The 18,134-nt window shown below is 37.8% G+C and overlaps 1 protein-coding gene across 1 annotated transcript in view; it reads left to right on the top strand.

Moving 5' to 3' along the window:
• The window catches only part of LOC133617191 (uncharacterized), a 33,025-nt gene that overhangs the window by 144 nt on the left and 14,747 nt on the right, over positions 1–18,134 (top strand). Inside the window, exons 2-6 of the mRNA XM_061977048.1 lie at positions 2,685–2,808; positions 7,405–7,798; positions 7,871–7,948; positions 10,103–10,198; positions 10,292–10,345. Of these exons, the coding sequence (XP_061833032.1) occupies positions 2,685–2,808; positions 7,405–7,798; positions 7,871–7,948; positions 10,103–10,198; positions 10,292–10,345 (746 nt within the window). The remainder of the gene's footprint in view (positions 1–2,684; positions 2,809–7,404; positions 7,799–7,870; positions 7,949–10,102; positions 10,199–10,291; positions 10,346–18,134) is intronic.

Genomic DNA, 18,134 nt, shown 5'->3' with positions numbered 1-18,134 from the left:
CTATTTTCAAAAGTAACATGCAGCCATATCATCTTAAAGAGGTGTACACTGATTAGAGGTATGCCAAAGCTACAGTTGTACCAGTTGCAGGGTCTTGCTTATGGACCTCGCTGACCTCACCTCACTGGCCTATGAGCGATGGAGGAGCCCGTCGGCACCACAGGTGCAGCGGAGGACAAGGGGTCTCGCTGGACTGGACCCCACAGCTTCCACTTTCAATGGTCCTCCTGTCTGTTGACTTCAAAGTGTGGCCCGGGATGGCACGTTAGAGTCGGGACATCACCTCACAGCCTGAACTGGAAAAGATCCACCCGCACCCAGAAAACGTCTCCTTTTTAGGAATATGTAAGTTGTGACAATATTTATTACTCATGAAGGCTTCTTGTTTACGCTCCTCTAAAATTCTAAGCCTCAGTCGATGAAAGTTCCCTGATAATGGTTAATAATGAGGTTATATGACTACTCTTCAGGGTGCAGCCTCCGGTCTTAAGGCCAGGGGCTTCTAAAGAGCCCAGAAACTCATTTTAAAACCTGGCATTCCAGGCTATAGCTCCCAGACTCAGGAACAATTTGCACCAGTCCCTCCGGAATCTTGACCGTGTTGACACTTTTTTCTTTTTAGCCAAGCTTTTAGTTAATGCACCTTTTAACAATCATTTTTAATCCACTTTGTATGCTTTTTATCATGTGGCCCCTGTTGTTTTAATTGAATTGTTGTTTTACCTTCGCTGTGTTTAGTACAGCGCTTTGCCATTGTATCTGTTAAAAGCGCTTTATAAATACAATTTACTTACTTACTTGCTTACCTATAAACGCTTTGTTAAATAATCATAAACAGTTAATAACAAAATGTACCAATATTAGGTCATAACTCTTTTAGTATGACATTCTAGAAGACATTTATTACACCTTCATAACTTAGTTATTAACTCATTAATAAGGTATTATCATTATTATCAACCCAGCATGAGACTTTAAACTGTTTTTAACTTTGAACTTTTTTAACGGTTTTTAACTTTTCAACTGCTTTTTATCTAATAAATTGTTCTTAGGGTAATTTGTATTTGCTTTTTCAATGTGTGTTTTACTTCTGTTTTGAATGTTATTTTTTAGTCTGTCCTTTGCCTCTATTTCTTTGCGGTGTACAGCCCTTTGTTCTTCAACTGTGGTTGTTTTTAAAGGGCTTTATAAATAAAGTTGGTATGGTATGATATGGTATGGTATTAACAAAGGTGTTATTGCAAAGAAGTACTATTTTAAATGTATTTTGAATGCATTTTAAGATCAATCAAGCAATCAATCAAAGTTTATTCATAGAGCCCTAAATCACAAGTGTCTCAAAGGGCTGCACAAGCCACCACGATAATAATGTTAATAAAGATAATAATGCAAAGTTTTGATTGACGCTTTTACTCTTTATCTCTATGTAATGTCTTGTTTCTATTCATTTATTGTTGTTTTTGCCCCTACGCAGGCACTTATAGACCCTGACTTTTACGGAATCTGAAAAAATGCCAGCCACAGGAGACATGATGGTGGTTGTGGCCCTTTTTGTCATCTTAGGATGCGCACACGCGCAAACATTACCAAGTAAGTTTGTCATTAAAAAAAACAATATGTAACTGTTCACACTAATACACATTTATGAGCTATATATATATTGTATCATGTCAAACACAATATGAGCTATATAATAGTAACACAGCATCAACTCTTTTAAATACCAATTGGGGTCTTGCACTACTACAAATTAGCCAAAAGGTGTCACTATTTGTCTTTTAATACACCACCATATGTGAGGCTTTACACTGATGGGTTAAGACAGAGGTGTCAAAGTCGTTTTCACTGAGGGCCACATCGCAGTTATGTTTGGCCCCAGAGGGCCGTTTTTAACAGTGAACACTATCATTACCATTTTTTTAATGCATTTCATTAGTAGATTATTTTTTAAACTAAAATGTAAAAAAAAATGGTAAGTTGCAATAATTTCACCTCAAAATGTAGTGTATATTACTGTAAATGAAAAAAAAGTACTGCTGTTTTTATGGTAAAAAACTAAGGTAGCTGTAAAATTTATATTTGTTTTTTTTACTGTAAATAAAAAAAAATGCAATTTTACAGTAACATTTTGGCACCTGAGCCACCAGTTTTTTTTGTTGGTATATTACTGTAAATGCCAAAATGGCACCACAGTTTATTACAGTAAAAAAAGTACTGGGTTTTTTTCATTTAGAGAAAAATGCTGTGAAAACCACAGTAAATTTCCCAATTTTACCATGAAATCTATTTCTACTTTTACATTGCACATTTTGATGGATGACTTGCTTTGAAATCATTATTATTAGTATGTATTTCTATTTAAAAAATGGTTTGAATGTTTGATAATATATTTTGCATAATTAGACAATATTTAAGTTAACATAATTTGCAATTACATTAATATATATATATTTTTTCTCCCAAAATAGAAAGACAGAATACATTTAGTAAGAAAAGTTACAGTACTTTATTGGTACATATTATTTCCAGGCTTTCGAGGGCCAAATGAAATGAAGTGACACCTGTGGGTTAAGAGGTCAAACAGTGCTCATATACTACCAAATATGAACTACAAAAGTACAACTTCTAATTGATGTTGAGTTTTTCTGTGCTATGCTCAAACTAAGCTTGTGTGTATTTGTGAGATTTTGATCTCCTGGAGGAGTTTCGTGTATCCGAGTCGAGAGGAGTGAAAAGAGTTGATGGTTCGGAACCGGAGGCGGTGGCTTACCGTGTCAACCCTGCCATCCACCTGCAGAAGACCATGAGGTACAATGCTTGATTTGTTTTGGTAAAAAAAAAAATACATCGATGTGAGGCGTGAACACATTTAATTGTGTTTCCTCCTTAAGAAACATTTTGTTCCATAACATTTTTCATAATTGTCATTTATTTTTATTTTTTTTATACACATTGTATTGTTTCCTCTTTAAGAAACATTTTGTTCCAATAATTTCATAATTGTTATTTCTTTTTTTCTTCTTTTTTTTAAACACATTTAATTGTGTTTCCTCCTTAAGAAACATTTTGTTCCATTAAATTTTTCATAATTGTTATTTCTTTTTTAAACACATTTAATTGTGTTCTCTCCTTAAACATTTTGTTCCATTTAATTTTTCATAATTATTTTTTTTAAACACATTTATTTGTGTTTCCTCCTTAAGAAACATTTTGTTCCATTACATTTTTCATAATTGTAATTCCTTTTTTTCGTTTTCTTTTTTAAACACATTTAATTGTTTCCTCCTCAAGAAACATTTTGTTCCATTAAATTTTTCATAATTGTAATTTCTTTTTTTTTCTTTTTTAAACACATTTAATTGTGTTTCCTCCTTAAGAAACATTTTGTTCCATTACATTTTTCATAATTGTCATTTCTTTAAAAAAAAAAAAAAATTAATTTCTGTTCAGCAAAAACACAAAAAAACCAAAAATGTTGCATTAAAAATGAAATGTTTTTTTGTCACACATTTTTCTGAACCTAAACTAACAATTATTTGCGGTAAGCTATCGATTTGAATACCAGCTTTTCATTCTTAATTTGTCCACCAGAAGGCGCTGCATTTTCCCATTCGAAGCATGCATCAAAACGTCACACGTTTTCCTGTTCTCTTGGGTTTCAACATACATGAAAATTCAAAACATTTTGTGTTCCCTGGTGATAATTTACATATTTAGGAATGGCTGGTGTGACCCCTCCACAAATCCCTCTCAGTAGCGTTATGATATACAAAAATCATCAAGTTAGAGGGGACCTATTGTGAGTTTCATCTATTCTGACTTATAGGTGTGGTTACAATGTTGGATACTGGTGTTGAACAATGCTAAAGCGTCAAATCATGAGGTTCATGCAATTTAGCGTGAAATTGTACATAGTTTAGTATGCTTCTGCCCACGGGGTTTTGCAATCTGGCTTCCTGTCAACAAAAGCTAAATTTACGCAAGATTTACACAAAAGCGTATAGAATACATATTATGTAGTTTTACCCAACAAGGATGTGTTTGGTATATTAAAATCATCATAGGTCCCTGTGGAGGTTGCCCTCTAGTGGGTTCTTCGGACCACCACACACTGCCAGGAGAGCCCAGAATTCAAGGTATAACACTGTTTTATTTGCATAAATGTGGAGAGGCTTTTGCTTTCCAGCAAAATGTCTTTCTCTTTGTTCGTGTCTCTCTTTCTCTCTCTGGCTCCCACTCCAACTCCAACAACGTGTCTCATCCCGGCTGCTGCTAATAAAGGCGAAAGGTGATTAGATAACAAGGCCCACCTGGGCCATCTACTCACCCGTCTCTGTCTTCGAGGCCGGTCCTGGCACAGCCCGTTCCGCGGCAGGCCCGCAGGCCACGCCCCCCTCCACAGTCCCCTTTAAATATTTGCAATTGATGACATCCGTCCAATTTCTTTGCTACCTGTCATGCTAACTGTGGGTGAAAGGCAGACTACACCCCGGCGCTGGATGTCAGTCAATGGCTTTGTACGTTAACGCTCACAGCCAATAAATTGTGACATATCGTATCATACTGACTTGGGCGTAAGATGACAACCTCTAGATCGCATAGGTTAGTTCCACTGAAGGGTTTATCCATTGTAGATGATGTTTCACAGCTGGCCTGGGAACACCTCACCCCCTGTGATCCAGATCCAGATTAGTGTATAGATTGGGGATTGGCAACCCGCGGCTCTAGCGCCGGCTTCGTTGCTCTCTGGAGCGTTTTCAAAAAATTTATGAAAATGGAAAAAGATGAGGAAAAAAAATCAATTTTTTGTTTTAATATGGTTTCTGTAGGAGGGCAAACATGACACAAACCTCCCTAATTGTTAGAAATCACACTGTTTGTATTAAACATGCTTCAGTGATTAGAGACTATTTGGCAAGCGCCGTTTTGTCCTACTAATTTTGGCGGTCCTTGAACTCACCGTAGTTTGTTACAACTTTCTCCGAATTTCTAAGACGTGTTTTATGCCACTCCTTTTTTGTCTCATTTTGTCCACCAAACTTTTAATGTTGTGCGTGAAGACACAAAGGTGAGCTTTGTTGATGTTATTGACTTGTGTGGAGTGCTAATCAGGCATATTTGGTCACTGCATGACTGCAAGCTAATCGAGGCTAACATGCTATTTAGGCTAGCTGTATGTATATATTGCATCATTATGCATTATGCTCATTTAATTTCCTTTAAGTCCTCTTAATTTGTCTCATGAGACATTTTCTGAATGTAATTTTGACTGCATTTCTGATAGTTGTTATTGTGCCGTTATAGACCACAGCAAACGTTACCCAGCTTGCAAAGATTGTAATAAATCTACTAGAAGACAACCTGCCATTTCCTTTAATTTGGACACACATCTATACCTTTGGCCATTAAAAGCCAGTCATTTCCAGGAGTCATCACACTCTCTGACAAGCCTCCGTTTTACGAATGATTTTGAATGTTGCAAATATGTGTAGAATAAATATTACATTTCAACATTTCTGTCAACAAAGATTTGCGTCAGCCTGCGACACATAGTCATTTTGATAGTAGGCTAATATAGACACTTACTGTATATAATGTGTTGTCTTCACTCTTATACAAGACTTTTTATATTTTGCGGCTCCAGACAGATTTGTTTTTTGTATTTTTGGTCCAATATGGCTCTTTCAACATTTTAGGTTGCCGACCCCGCGGATAGATGAACGGACATTAGGGTTTCAATTAGATAGTACCTCAAAGGGCAGCAATGGACTCCGATTGGATCATTATATCTCAATGTTGGGTTTAGATTGTGTATATCAGGGCTGCTCAGAATACGGCCCATGGGCCAAATGCGGTTGCAGACGTCTCCAATGTGGCATGTGACGTCATGTTTTTAATAAGGAATCTCTCACACATAGGGGAAATTGCATTCATTTAATAGTCAAACAAATTCGAGGCTGCTAATATGTTGCTATCTAGTAGACATGGTGAGTAATTTTGCTCTGAATGGTGTTGTGCACAGAATTAACTTTTATGATCCAATACAAACAACCTTTCCTAGTCATTGTGCAAAAAAAACCCCCCAACCAACACAAAGTGTCAACAGCCATGGTCGCACATAACACAACCTGCTCACTGAACCTTGTGGACGTTATAAAAAATGTACCATAAAAAATTCAAAATTACCCCCATTTAAATCCATTACAAAGCATGATGGGAAAAATGCAAAACACTCGCCGCACTCATCCTTGTTTGGCACATTTTAGCTGCTTGTTATTTGTGATTAATTTCAAAACTTTAAGGATGTTGTCACGGAAGTAAACAAGGTAGAAGTCAAACTTTCACATATTCTTGATACCCAATTATATTAATTATTAATTAAGTATCCATTATATTGATATAATATGTACACAAATGTGTATAGGCTGTATGTACAGTATATATATATAGAGTACAGGCCAAAAGTTTGGACACACCTTCTCATTCAATGCGTTTTTCTTTATTTCCATGACTAATTACATTGTAGATTGCCACTGAAGGCATCAAAACTATGAATGAACACATGTGGAGTTATGTACTTAACAAAAAAAAGGTGAAATAACTGAAAACATGTTTTATATTCTAGTTTCTTCAAAATAGCCACCCTTTGCTTTGATTACTTTTTTTTTGCACACTCTTGGCATTCTCTCGATGAGCTTCAAGAGAGAGAGTCTCCTGAAATGGTTTTCACTTCACAGGTGTGCTTGATAATGTAATAATCCCTACAAGCCTGTTTCGCAGGTGGTGATTTTCGGGATCTCGTCAGGGGATTTTATAAATTGAATAAAACCCCCTGACGAGCAGGGAAACCTGCGAAACAGGCTTGTAGGGATGATATAGCCTCTTGTGTTTTTTCCCGACCTAATATATAATTTTTTTTTTTTTTTTTGTTTATTTTTTTTTAAATGTAGTTACTTTACATGCATTCGACCACATTTTTTTAGCCCAATGCGGCCCCTAAATCAAAAAGTTTGGACACTCCTGGTGTATACATTTGCATACTGTTTCTGTAGCTGCTACCATAAGACTGATGGTGGACCAGGATGGAATCTCCCCCAATCGTTTTGGTTCATCTTTCCAAAGTACAGAGTGAACGTTGACAATTTGGAATGCCGTGCTAAAAATCTGGTTGTAACCACAAGTGGTCAACTCTGTGGGCCTTAAGAAGCTCGAGTTTTATGACAGTAGCGTCAACTGATAGGCCACATAAGAGAAAGAAAGAATGATGAGTGTTTGAAGCTGTCACACAGACGTGATTCAACAAAGTCATCAATCAAAAGTTAACGATCTTGAGTTCTGGTTCTCCTTAATTGCATCTGATGGAAGCTTGCTTTTCATTATGTTGTGATGACTTCTAACCCGCAGAGACGTCTACCCTGATGGCCTTCCCTCCGACTATTCCGTCATCGCAACTTTCAAGTTGACCAAAGATGCGATCAAGAACTCTTGGAACCTGTGGCAAGTCAGTGACCCGGACGGTCGGGAGCAAGTGGGCCTACGTTTCCAGGGGGATACGTCCTCGCTGGACTTCTTCTACATCAGTCCCGGCGGGAGCCAGATGCTGAGAACCTTCCGCGGCGTGGGGAAGCTGTTTGACGGCGAGTGGCACAAGTTGGCACTGAGCGTGAAGGGCAGCCAGGTGAAGCTGCTCATAGATTGTGAGGAGGTCAGCGTGGAGTCCATTGATGAGCCCATGCCGGTCATTCGTAGTGGATACACCTCCATCGTCAAGCGAGCTGCACGGGATCGCTCGGTCTCAGTATGTCCCTCCTTTGAATAATCTCATCCTGCATGCTTGATTTTAGACTGTATGTCACATTTTTCATCCCAGGTGGACCTCCAGCAGATGGATGTGTCATGTGACCCAGAGAAGGCCTACTCCGAAGGCTGTTGCGAACTGTCCAACGTGGTGAGTCCTCACAGAGCCTTCGCTCTATGCCTTGTTTGTCAGTCTTTCCTCTATTTATCTTGATTTGGGGGCCACATTGAGAGAAGAAAATGTGTCTGGGGGGCCGATGTGTATGTGTGTATAAATGATATGTACCGTTTTTTTTGGACTATAAGTCGCAGTTTTTTTCATAGTTTGGCCGGGGGTGCGACTTATACTCAGGAGCGACTTATGTGTGAAATTATTAACACATTACCGTAAAATATCAAATAATATTATTTAGCTCATTCACATAAGAGTCTAGACGTATAAGATTTCATGGGATTTAGCGATTAGGAGTGACAGATTGTTTGGTAAACGTATAGCATGTTCTATATGTTATAGTTATTTGAATGACTCTTACCATAACATGTTACGTTAACATACCAGGCACGTTCTCAGTTGGTTATTTATGCCTCATATAACGTACACTTATTCAGCCTGTTGTTATTTTAAATTGCCTTTCAAATGTCTATTCTTGGTGTTGGGTTTTATCAAATACATTTCCCCCAAAAATGCGACTTATACTCCAGTGCGAGTTATATATGTTTTTTTCCTTCTTTATTATGCATTTTCGGCAGGTGCGACTTATACTCCGAAAAATATGGTACATATTTAGCTGTAAAAATCTGCTGTACAGTATGTTTGTTTGGGTCCCTCTTTTTCAGGAACACTAATACCAAAAGTCACAATGTCCGATAGAATTCTAAAAAAGTTATGACAGACCACCTCAAAAAACCCGGACTGAAGTTCTACGTTTTTTTTACTGAATGGTACACCCAAAATGTACATTAAAATAAAGAAAGTGGGATTTGCAATATTAACTATGAACTAGTGTTGTCCCGTTGTTTGTGCCGGTACCAAAAGTATTTCGATACTTTTCGCTACTTTTCTAAATAAAGGAGACCACAAAAAATTGCATTATTGGATTTATTTTAACAAAAAAATCTTATGGTACATTAAACATATGTTTCTTATTGCAAGTTTGTCCTTAAATAAAATAGTGAACATACTAGACAACTTGTCTTTTACTAGTAAGTAAGCAAACAAAGGCTCCTAATTTGGCTGCTGATATATGCAGTAACATATAATGTCATTTTCCATTCTATTATTTTGTCAAATTTTTAAGGACAAGCGGTAAAAAATAAATTATTAATCTCCTTGTTCATTTTCTGTTAATATCTGGTTATTTTCCGTTTCAACATGTTCTATCTACACTTCTGTTAAAATGTAATAATCACTTATTCTTCTGTTATTTGATACTTTACATTAGTTTTGGATGATACCACAAATTTGGGTATCAATCTGATACCAAGTAGTTACAGGATAATACATTGGTCATATTCAAAGTCCTCATGTGTCCAGGGACATATTTCCTGAGTTTATAAACATAATATAAATTTGAAAAAAACAAAAGAAGATGTTGTGATGCCAAAAAATATTGACATAATCATAGTAGTATCGACTAGATACGCTACTGTACTTGGTATCATTACAGTGGATGTTATGTGTAGATGCACTGCGGACCGGGAGTTTTCAGAGGCGGTATAGTACCGAATATGATTCATTAGCATCGCGATACCATACTAATACCGGTATACTGTACAACCCTTCTATGAACAATAAAATACTGAATATTAACAACATATGAACATCGATCCTCTTTTTACTTCTCAGACCAGCTCCTTGATAGACATCTTTTACAATAAAGCAAAACACAACAATGATGTAACAAACAGCAACATATGAATTCAAAAGCGTAATATACACCCACAATATGATATACTATCACTTTTATGCAGAACTTTGTTGTAAAAATCTGCTTCCGCATCTGTTTCTGACACACGCGTTTTCGGGCTGGCTGCGCTGAAAACAAACCCCGCCCACTCTGGTTTGTTCCTCATCTGAGCTGCTGTGACGTGGATTACCGTAATAACTCGTATAACACCCAAAAGCGCAGATGTCAACCATTGAAATACTTTCTATAGTTCAAGACTTACAGTCATTTAAAAACATCACTGCACATCATTAAGGCGGCAACAGTTTTGATGTTAAAGGTCTAAAAAAATTGTGTAAAACGTCCGCGGGCCATATTGTGCCCAGGTCTGCTCTAAGGTGTTGTTTCATGTGTCTCAGTGTGGAGGTTACGCGGAGATCGGCCTCACAGCCGGTAGAGCGTCTTGCAAATGCATGCATGGACAGCCAGGTATCCAAGGACGTCCAGGGCCAATGGTGAGTACACACTGGTAATGAATAAACCCAAACAAAAACGGAATAAATACGACGCCAATGAGATGTTGAAGCATGTTTTTATCTCTCGTCCAGGGTCACATAGGCCTTCCCGGAGTGCTCGGGGATCGAGGAAGACAAGGAAACTGGGTAAGTGAAGTCAGTGCAGCATAATCAAGAGTCAAAGTGACTGGTGGACGTACGTCACCATAAAAGTCAAGTCTTAAGATGACAGTGAAGCTGTGGAAAAAAGCACAGCAGTGACGACAGTCGAGTGGAAACACACCTGGAACCAGAAGCACGGAGGAATAGTAAATGGACGGTAAACACGAGCGTCAGCCCTGGAGTCGATTCTAGAGGAAGTCGAGATCAAAACGGACCAACATTGAGTTGACGATATTTTCTTTGTGAATGGAAACCTGGATATCAGGTTTGTTCATCAGGAAACATGAGTCATTGTCAACTGGAAGACAACTGAGCCAAATGTAGCGAACTCTTAGCAAGATGTTGGGCAAAAACACAGTGGACAGGCTATATGTTGTGTTTTAACACAAGAATACTATATTCTGACATCCATCCAACTATTACTTATCTGGGTCACGGGGGGCAGCAGGTCATGCCCAAATTTCCATGAGTCCAACCAACTCTTTTCGTTCCACCATAGGGATACCAAGGTCTAACCAGACCTGCTATGAGCCATAGTCCCTCCAACACAGGCCTGGGCAATTATTTTGACTCGGGCTGGGTGTTGGTGGGGGGGGGGGGGGGTGCAATGTGTCTGGGGGCCGGTATATCTGATTTTTAGGAACACTAATACAAAAACTCACAATAATGTCTGATTGAAAGCTAAAAACGTTATGACAGACTGCCTTAAAAAACGGAATGGGGTTTTACATTTTTTTTACTGAATGAGACACCCAGAATGTACATGAAAATAAAGAATGTGGGATTTACAATAATAACTATGAACGATAAAACGTTGAATATTGACAACACATGAACGACACACCCCCCCCTCGATCGACATATTGTACAATTGTCAAGACGTGGACTATGGAGTGGTTGTTTTCCCGAGATGCAAGTGAACTTGGACCGGACATGGCGTGAGGGTAATGAAATCTTTTATTTTTACACTAACAAAAAGGAACAAACAAAAGGCGCTCACAGCGGAGGTACAAAACGTGGCTATGAAAATAAAACACTCGCACAAAGGCAGAACTATGGAAAAAACAAAACTTGCAAACTATGGCCTGAATAAAGAGAACTTACTTGGAACGAGAAAAGGACATGAAAAAGAGCAGCATGGATATCAACAAGGGTGTGTAGAGGGTGATGTCGCCAGAAAGACAGCCTGGCAACTCAAAGCTTAAATAATAATGACATGATTAGTGAAAGCAAGTACGTGACTCAAAATGTGAAAACATGAGACAGGTGCGTGACATGAGGATGTGAACCAGGTGAAACTAATGGTTGCTATGGTGACAAAGCAAGGAACTAAAAAGTGTCCAAAAACCAAGCAAAACATAACTAAACAAAACATGACCACAGACATGACAACAATCAAGCGAAATGCAACAAAAATGCAACAAACAGTGAAATATGAACGCGAAGGTTAAAAAAACAAACTCACCTACAATCTGATATATCTGATACATCACTAAGCGTTATAACTTTCTTGTAAAAATCTGTGACTTAGATTACCAGAGTAACTGGAATATAATGCAAAAGCAGAGATTCCAACCATTGAAATACTTTGAATAGTTCAAGACTTACGGTCGTTTGAAAACATCGCTGCATGCCATAATGGCAGCTACAGTTTGCATCTTAAAGATCTAAAAAAAATATTTGGGAATGTTCGGCGGGCCAGATTGAAAAGCTTTAAAGGCCTTAATTTGCCCAGGTCTGCTCCAACATCTGATAGGTTTTCTCTTGTGTCTACTTCTGTTTGGATATGCCAAGAACTTAGTTGTGTGAGTGACAAGAATTTTTTTTTTGGACTCACTTTGGGATATGTGACATAACAGAAATCCAAAAAAAACGATGGCGGCACCAGTTGTTGGTAGTGGCCAATAATTTTATGTTCGTCCAAACTGTGGCTCGTAACGCAGAGTGGGTAGTGGGTAGCTATTTATCGGGGTGTTGACTTTTGGAGAGCAATGATTCATGTTTGTTGTGGTAAATTCAAGTTTTCTGTGTTATTTACCAGCAGTTAATTCACTATACTAGTATGTCTATATCAGTGGTTCTTAACCTGGGTTCGATCGAACCCTAGGGGTTCGGTGAGTCGGCCTCAGGGGTTCGGCGGAGGTCAAAACACACCCGACTCATCGTGTAGATACAAACTTCTCCTTATCGGCGTATTACGGATACGGCAACAGCTGACTGATTTGCAGGTGTGTAATTTGTTGTGAGTTTATGCTGTGTGTTAGTTTTGTTGGTTGAACAAGGTGATGTTCATGCACGGTTCATTTTATGCACCAGTAAAAAAAACATGGTAACACTTTAGTATGGGGAACATATTCACCGTTAATTAGTTGCTTATTAACATGCAAATTAGCAACATATTGGCTCTTAACTAGTCATTATTAAGTACTTATTAATGCCTTATTCGGCATGGCCTTATTATAACCCTAACCCTCTAACCCTGACCCTAACCCTAACCAAAACTCAAAATTAAGTCTTTATTACTTAGAATATGTTCCCCTAGTGTCCAAATAATTCTAAATTAAGTCTTTGTTACTTACAATATGTTCCCCATACTAAAGTGTTACCAAAAACATATAACTTTGTCTTGAATTTGAAAAAAAAACCATTTTATTTTTCACTAAAGAAGGGTTCGGTGAATGCGCATATGAAACTGGTGGGGTTCGGTACCTCCAACAAGGTTAAGAACCACTGGTCTATATTATGGTATAAAATAAATACATTTTAGTACGTTTAGGTTTTGGTGAGAAAACATTCGTTATTTGGGTCTTAAGCTGAAACATTTGGGAAACCTTGAGCTACATGACCGGTAAATTGTTCCAGAATCAGAACGGGACCCTTAATTAAACATTAAAACGATCTCAACGATCTTCACCCAGACTGTCTGACATGACTCTTTTGTTGCCCACTATTCTGCTCTGATTTTAGCGCCATTTGGTGTTGTTCTTACTGACATGAACATAAGACAAACCTGATAATAATATGAGCACTTTAAAAAATATATTTTTAAGACAAATTCAAAAACTAACTTGCTAACTTGCCAAACCTCTGCTTTTTTGAGCGGGTTTCTGTGTGATAATTGCAACCCTCCAGGTCTTTCTACAAGATTCACCTTGTTGTCTTAATTAGGCATGTTACTAATAGGGATGTTCCAGTCAGGTTTTTATGCTGCCGATTTCGATACCGATCATCCTAAGTGAGATCGACATATACCAATACCGATACCGATCAGATGTATTAACTGTACATTCCTTATTTGCTTATGGTGTGTGACAGTTAAACGATATCAACACGATATTCAAACTAGTTTCTTATTCTCTTTTATTACATACAATTGCTTGAGCAAAACAAAGTCAATAGTTCACAATAACTAAACAAATGCAAAAACTACTATTTGCTACTCATTTAAATCCTTTGGTTTTTACCCTCAAAGTCATCCTGTATCAAAGGAATTATTCTCTGAGTTTGTAAACATTAACAAAAACAACAAAAATACATTTTTACGAAAATAGAAATATCGACCAAATCACTTTAATATCGATCACATACTGATACTATCCTTGGTATCGACACCACCGATTTATGGATCAATCCGCCTTCCTCTTACGTATCGTCTACTGACTGTGACTATGCTGACACACCAACAGTTGTTATAATATCCTCTCTCTCGACTCCTGATCTACTTGTTAATTTCCTCTCAATAGCTGCTTATTGTGTGCTGTAACATGTTTCCATCTACAGTCTTAAACTTAAACAAGCACTTATTTTTTCTGTTGTTTCAAGCTAGCCTAGCTATTAACATGCCTGCTCTTGGCTTGCTCTGAGCGGGAAACATGTTTATCCTCGTCCTCTTAATAATGATACTCAAGATAGTAAAAAATTCAGTTTATTGGCCGCAATAGAGGTGATTTTTATTAGCTTAAATCAGGGGTGTCAAACTCATTTTAGCTCAGGGGCCACATGGAGGAAAATCTGTGCACACGAGGGCCGGACTATTAAAATCATGGCATTAAAACAAAAAAATAAAGACAACTTCAGATTGTTTTCTTTGTCTTACTTTGGCCAAAAATAGAACAAACACATTCTGAAAATACTACAATAAAAATATAGAAAAAAATACCGGCAGCGGTAAAGTTTAGATCCATGAAGGAAAGAAGAAAGTGAATGAATGTTTATAACTAGATAAATTTACATTTGCAAAAAAAATTGTTTTCTTTTGTATTATTTTTTTAAAGGAATTAAGTAACGTTTATGGCAACCTTTTTCCAAAACATAACAAACAATGCATACATTTATCATTTGTTTTCAAAACGCTTACAAAAAAGTGGGACCCAAAAACTTTACCGTGGGACCCCACTTTTAGGACTTGATGGGGTCCATGGGACCCCATTTTGAAAATTCCTAGCACCAACACTGATGGAGTATTGCAAAACAGCAGCGGCTGTGGCCTGCGGGCCGGTTCTAATACTAATCAAATATCATCCCGGGGGCCATAGACAGTGGTGTGCCGTCAGGGCCAGCAAGGCCTTCTCTGCTGGCCTAACATAACCAAAAATCATGATCATATTAAAGATAAAAGTAATTTTTTATTTACTTTCCCTAAATATCTAAACATTTTATATTCTCTTCATGTCATATTATGTTCCTTCCAGCGCTGTTGTTTTTAGGTTATATAGTTTTTATCCAATCAGAATTCAGCTAGTTTATGTTGCCATGCTGTACGAAATCTGCCTAGAGACTTCAGAATCAACAATGCGGGCGCCCGTGCACGATAAGTGAACGGACACAAACATTTGACAGACAGTTGCGATAGCCAATCAGATCACGAGTTGTTGTCAGTGAGGCCTTCTAGATGGCTTAAGGCAGATACATTGTGATGGTATGAGGTAGGTAACATAAGAACTCCATTACCCAGCATGCCACAGTAGTGAAGAACATGCGCAGTAGCCCCGTTTAGGTTGTTGAATGTAGCTACATGTTATTGATGAGCACGCTGTGGGGTAAACTTTAGGAACTCAGCCAACACGCCTAATCTACATCTTTTATGATTAGACAAGACAACACATATATTTGCAAGGCCATTTTCGAGAAGGATATTTAAAGAGAAACGACATCTTCTGAGACGATGTCGGCCAACCCCGGAAACTAGCTCAGCTGTCCCGGCGATGAGTTCAGATATTTTATTTTTCCTTATTTTTTCATGTTTAATATGTTTTTTGCAATTTTAAATTTGACAGTAGCACATAAGATATGTTTTAATTGCTGATGCGGGTTTATTGATTTTTAAATAGGCCAGAAAATAACTCGTTTTGTACAATGCCCAGTAGTGCGTAAATGTGTTTCTGTATAGTATTTCTCCAGCAATGGTCATGTGGGTACATCAATTATGGTATTTCGAGAGGTATATATTGAAGTCGAACATCACTGAAGGCCTAGGTGGGAAACGCACGGCCCGCATAGATAATTCATTCCTCGGGCCTTGACTTTGACACCCCTGGCTTAGGGGAAAGGCTCCATACTGTGTGTGGAGACAAAAAAGTAGCTGCTAGCCACTTGTTAGCCGGAGGACTAAAAATAAATACAGTGTCAGCAAGAGGGGATCGTTGTTTTTGATTGGCATTAAAAGACATTAATAGGCAATGGCAATCACATGTTTTTTTAAGGAAAATCGTCCGTTACTGACCGTAGACCGATTGATCATCACATCCCTTGTTACTAACGAAGATTCTTCATGATTATTCTGGAAAATAGGCGTGTCTATTGTGCTCAGATTCTTGCTCAATGACCTACTAAATTCTCCTGAGAAGATGCTGATACCAAGCCCAGACATGGAAACCAGTCTGCCAAGACCCCCTAAAGCCTCCCATGACACCACGTCTGCTTTAGTGAAGTGTGACATTTGGCACATTGTGCTTCATAACTGCTTTGGCTCACGGGGAAGGGAACACATTTAAATTCCTGGCTCTTTTTTGCTGAGAAGTCGCTGTAAAGTTGAAGCGGGCCGAAGAAACTTTTCTTTTTATTAATGGAGTTTAATTCGATGGCGTTCCACCAGACATTCAAGAACACTTTCAGAGAAAAGACCTACAAAGAAACCACCTTGTATCCTGGCTTTATGAGGGAAGTTCACGTGTTTATTCAAAGAAAACCCCCCACAATGTCAAGTACAGTATGTTCGCCTACATAGAGCACAATTCCAGAGAAATCCATGCCACATTTTCTCGTCCGGACTTGTCAGCTGGAGGTCATTTGAGAGTAAACATCTGTCTTTTGTAACAAGTTGAATCACAGAAAAACCCAACATGTTTACCCCATGCTCAACTTGCATCTGAGGAGGCGCTTTCCTGGCACAGGTTTAAGAACCGTCTATCCCTTGTGGTGGGTGGTCTTTTTTTTTTTTTTAGCTCACCCTGGCTATACGGCGGTAGAAATGCCTTAAAGTTCACGGTCTTGCCTGTCTCCATACTGTCGGCCATCTCTGAGGTTAAAAAGGATTCACATTCTGGCCTTTGTTTGTTGATCCAAAGTTACACTTTTCCTTTTGCTTCTGAGGTGGTTAGCATCTGTCTAAACAATGGCGCTCCATTGAGTTGCATTTATGATTGGTGTGTGTATATACAGTATGGAGTGACTGTGGAATATGACAGTGTAATTCCACTAATGTGAGTAATATCACTTTGACTGAAAGGCCAGAGGTTGTTAGATATTTGTTCACTATATACAGTACAGGCCAAAAGTTGGACCCACCTTCTCATTCAATGCGTTTTCTTCATTTTCATGACTATTTACATTGTAGATTGTCACTGAAGGCATCAAAACTATGAATGAACACATGTGGAGTTATGTACTTAACAAAAAACATTACAAAACATCTACAAAACATTCCCTTTGCTCTGATTACTGCTTTGCACACTCTTGGCATTCTCTGGATGAGCTTCAAGCACACCTGTGAAGTGAAAAACCATTTCAGGTGACTACCTCTTGAAGCTCATCAAGAGAATGCCAAGAGTGTGCAAAACAGTAATCAGAGCAAAGGGTGGCTATTTTGAAGAAATTAGACTATAAAACATGTTTTCAGTTATTTCACCTTTTTTTGTTAAAAAAGGTGAAATAGTTTTTTTAGTTCATTCATAGTTTTGATGCCTTCAGTGACAATCTACAATGTAAATAGTCATGAAAATAAAGAAAAAGCATTGAATGAGAAGGTGTGTCCAAATTTTTAGCATGTACTGTATACTTGTACAATTTTGCGCCATCATCATAGTTGTTGTTTTACAATTGCGGTTATGAAACTATTTAAAAACACATAAAAACATTTGAAAATGTGACTATACTTTCAAATGTTAAGGTCGATTTAGCAATGCTCTTGGTCCTTAGCGTTTTTATTAGAATATAACCAAAAATATAAAATAATACATGACTGTGGTGATTGGACAATATGTGTACCCTAATAACACTTGTGTCATATTTTGTATATATTTTAACACAATTCCCTCGCATATTAATATAACTATATATTTTGTACATACAGTGCATCCAGAAAGTATTCACAGCAGATCACTTTTTCACGTTTTGTTATGTTACAGCCTTATTCCAATTATTCATTTTTGTCCTCAGAATTCTACAGACAATACCTCATAATGACTATTTGAAAAGGTTTTTCGAAAAAAATGTGCTAATTGTACATAAAACATCACATGTACATAAGTATTCACAGCCTTTGCTCAATACTTTG

Source organism: Nerophis lumbriciformis, linkage group LG02 (assembly GCF_033978685.3).
Source record: "Nerophis lumbriciformis linkage group LG02, RoL_Nlum_v2.1, whole genome shotgun sequence".
Taxonomy (NCBI): domain Eukaryota; kingdom Metazoa; phylum Chordata; class Actinopteri; order Syngnathiformes; family Syngnathidae; genus Nerophis; species Nerophis lumbriciformis.
The sequence above is the reverse complement of the archived record's forward strand: the minus strand, read 5'-3'. Positions and strand labels throughout refer to the sequence as shown.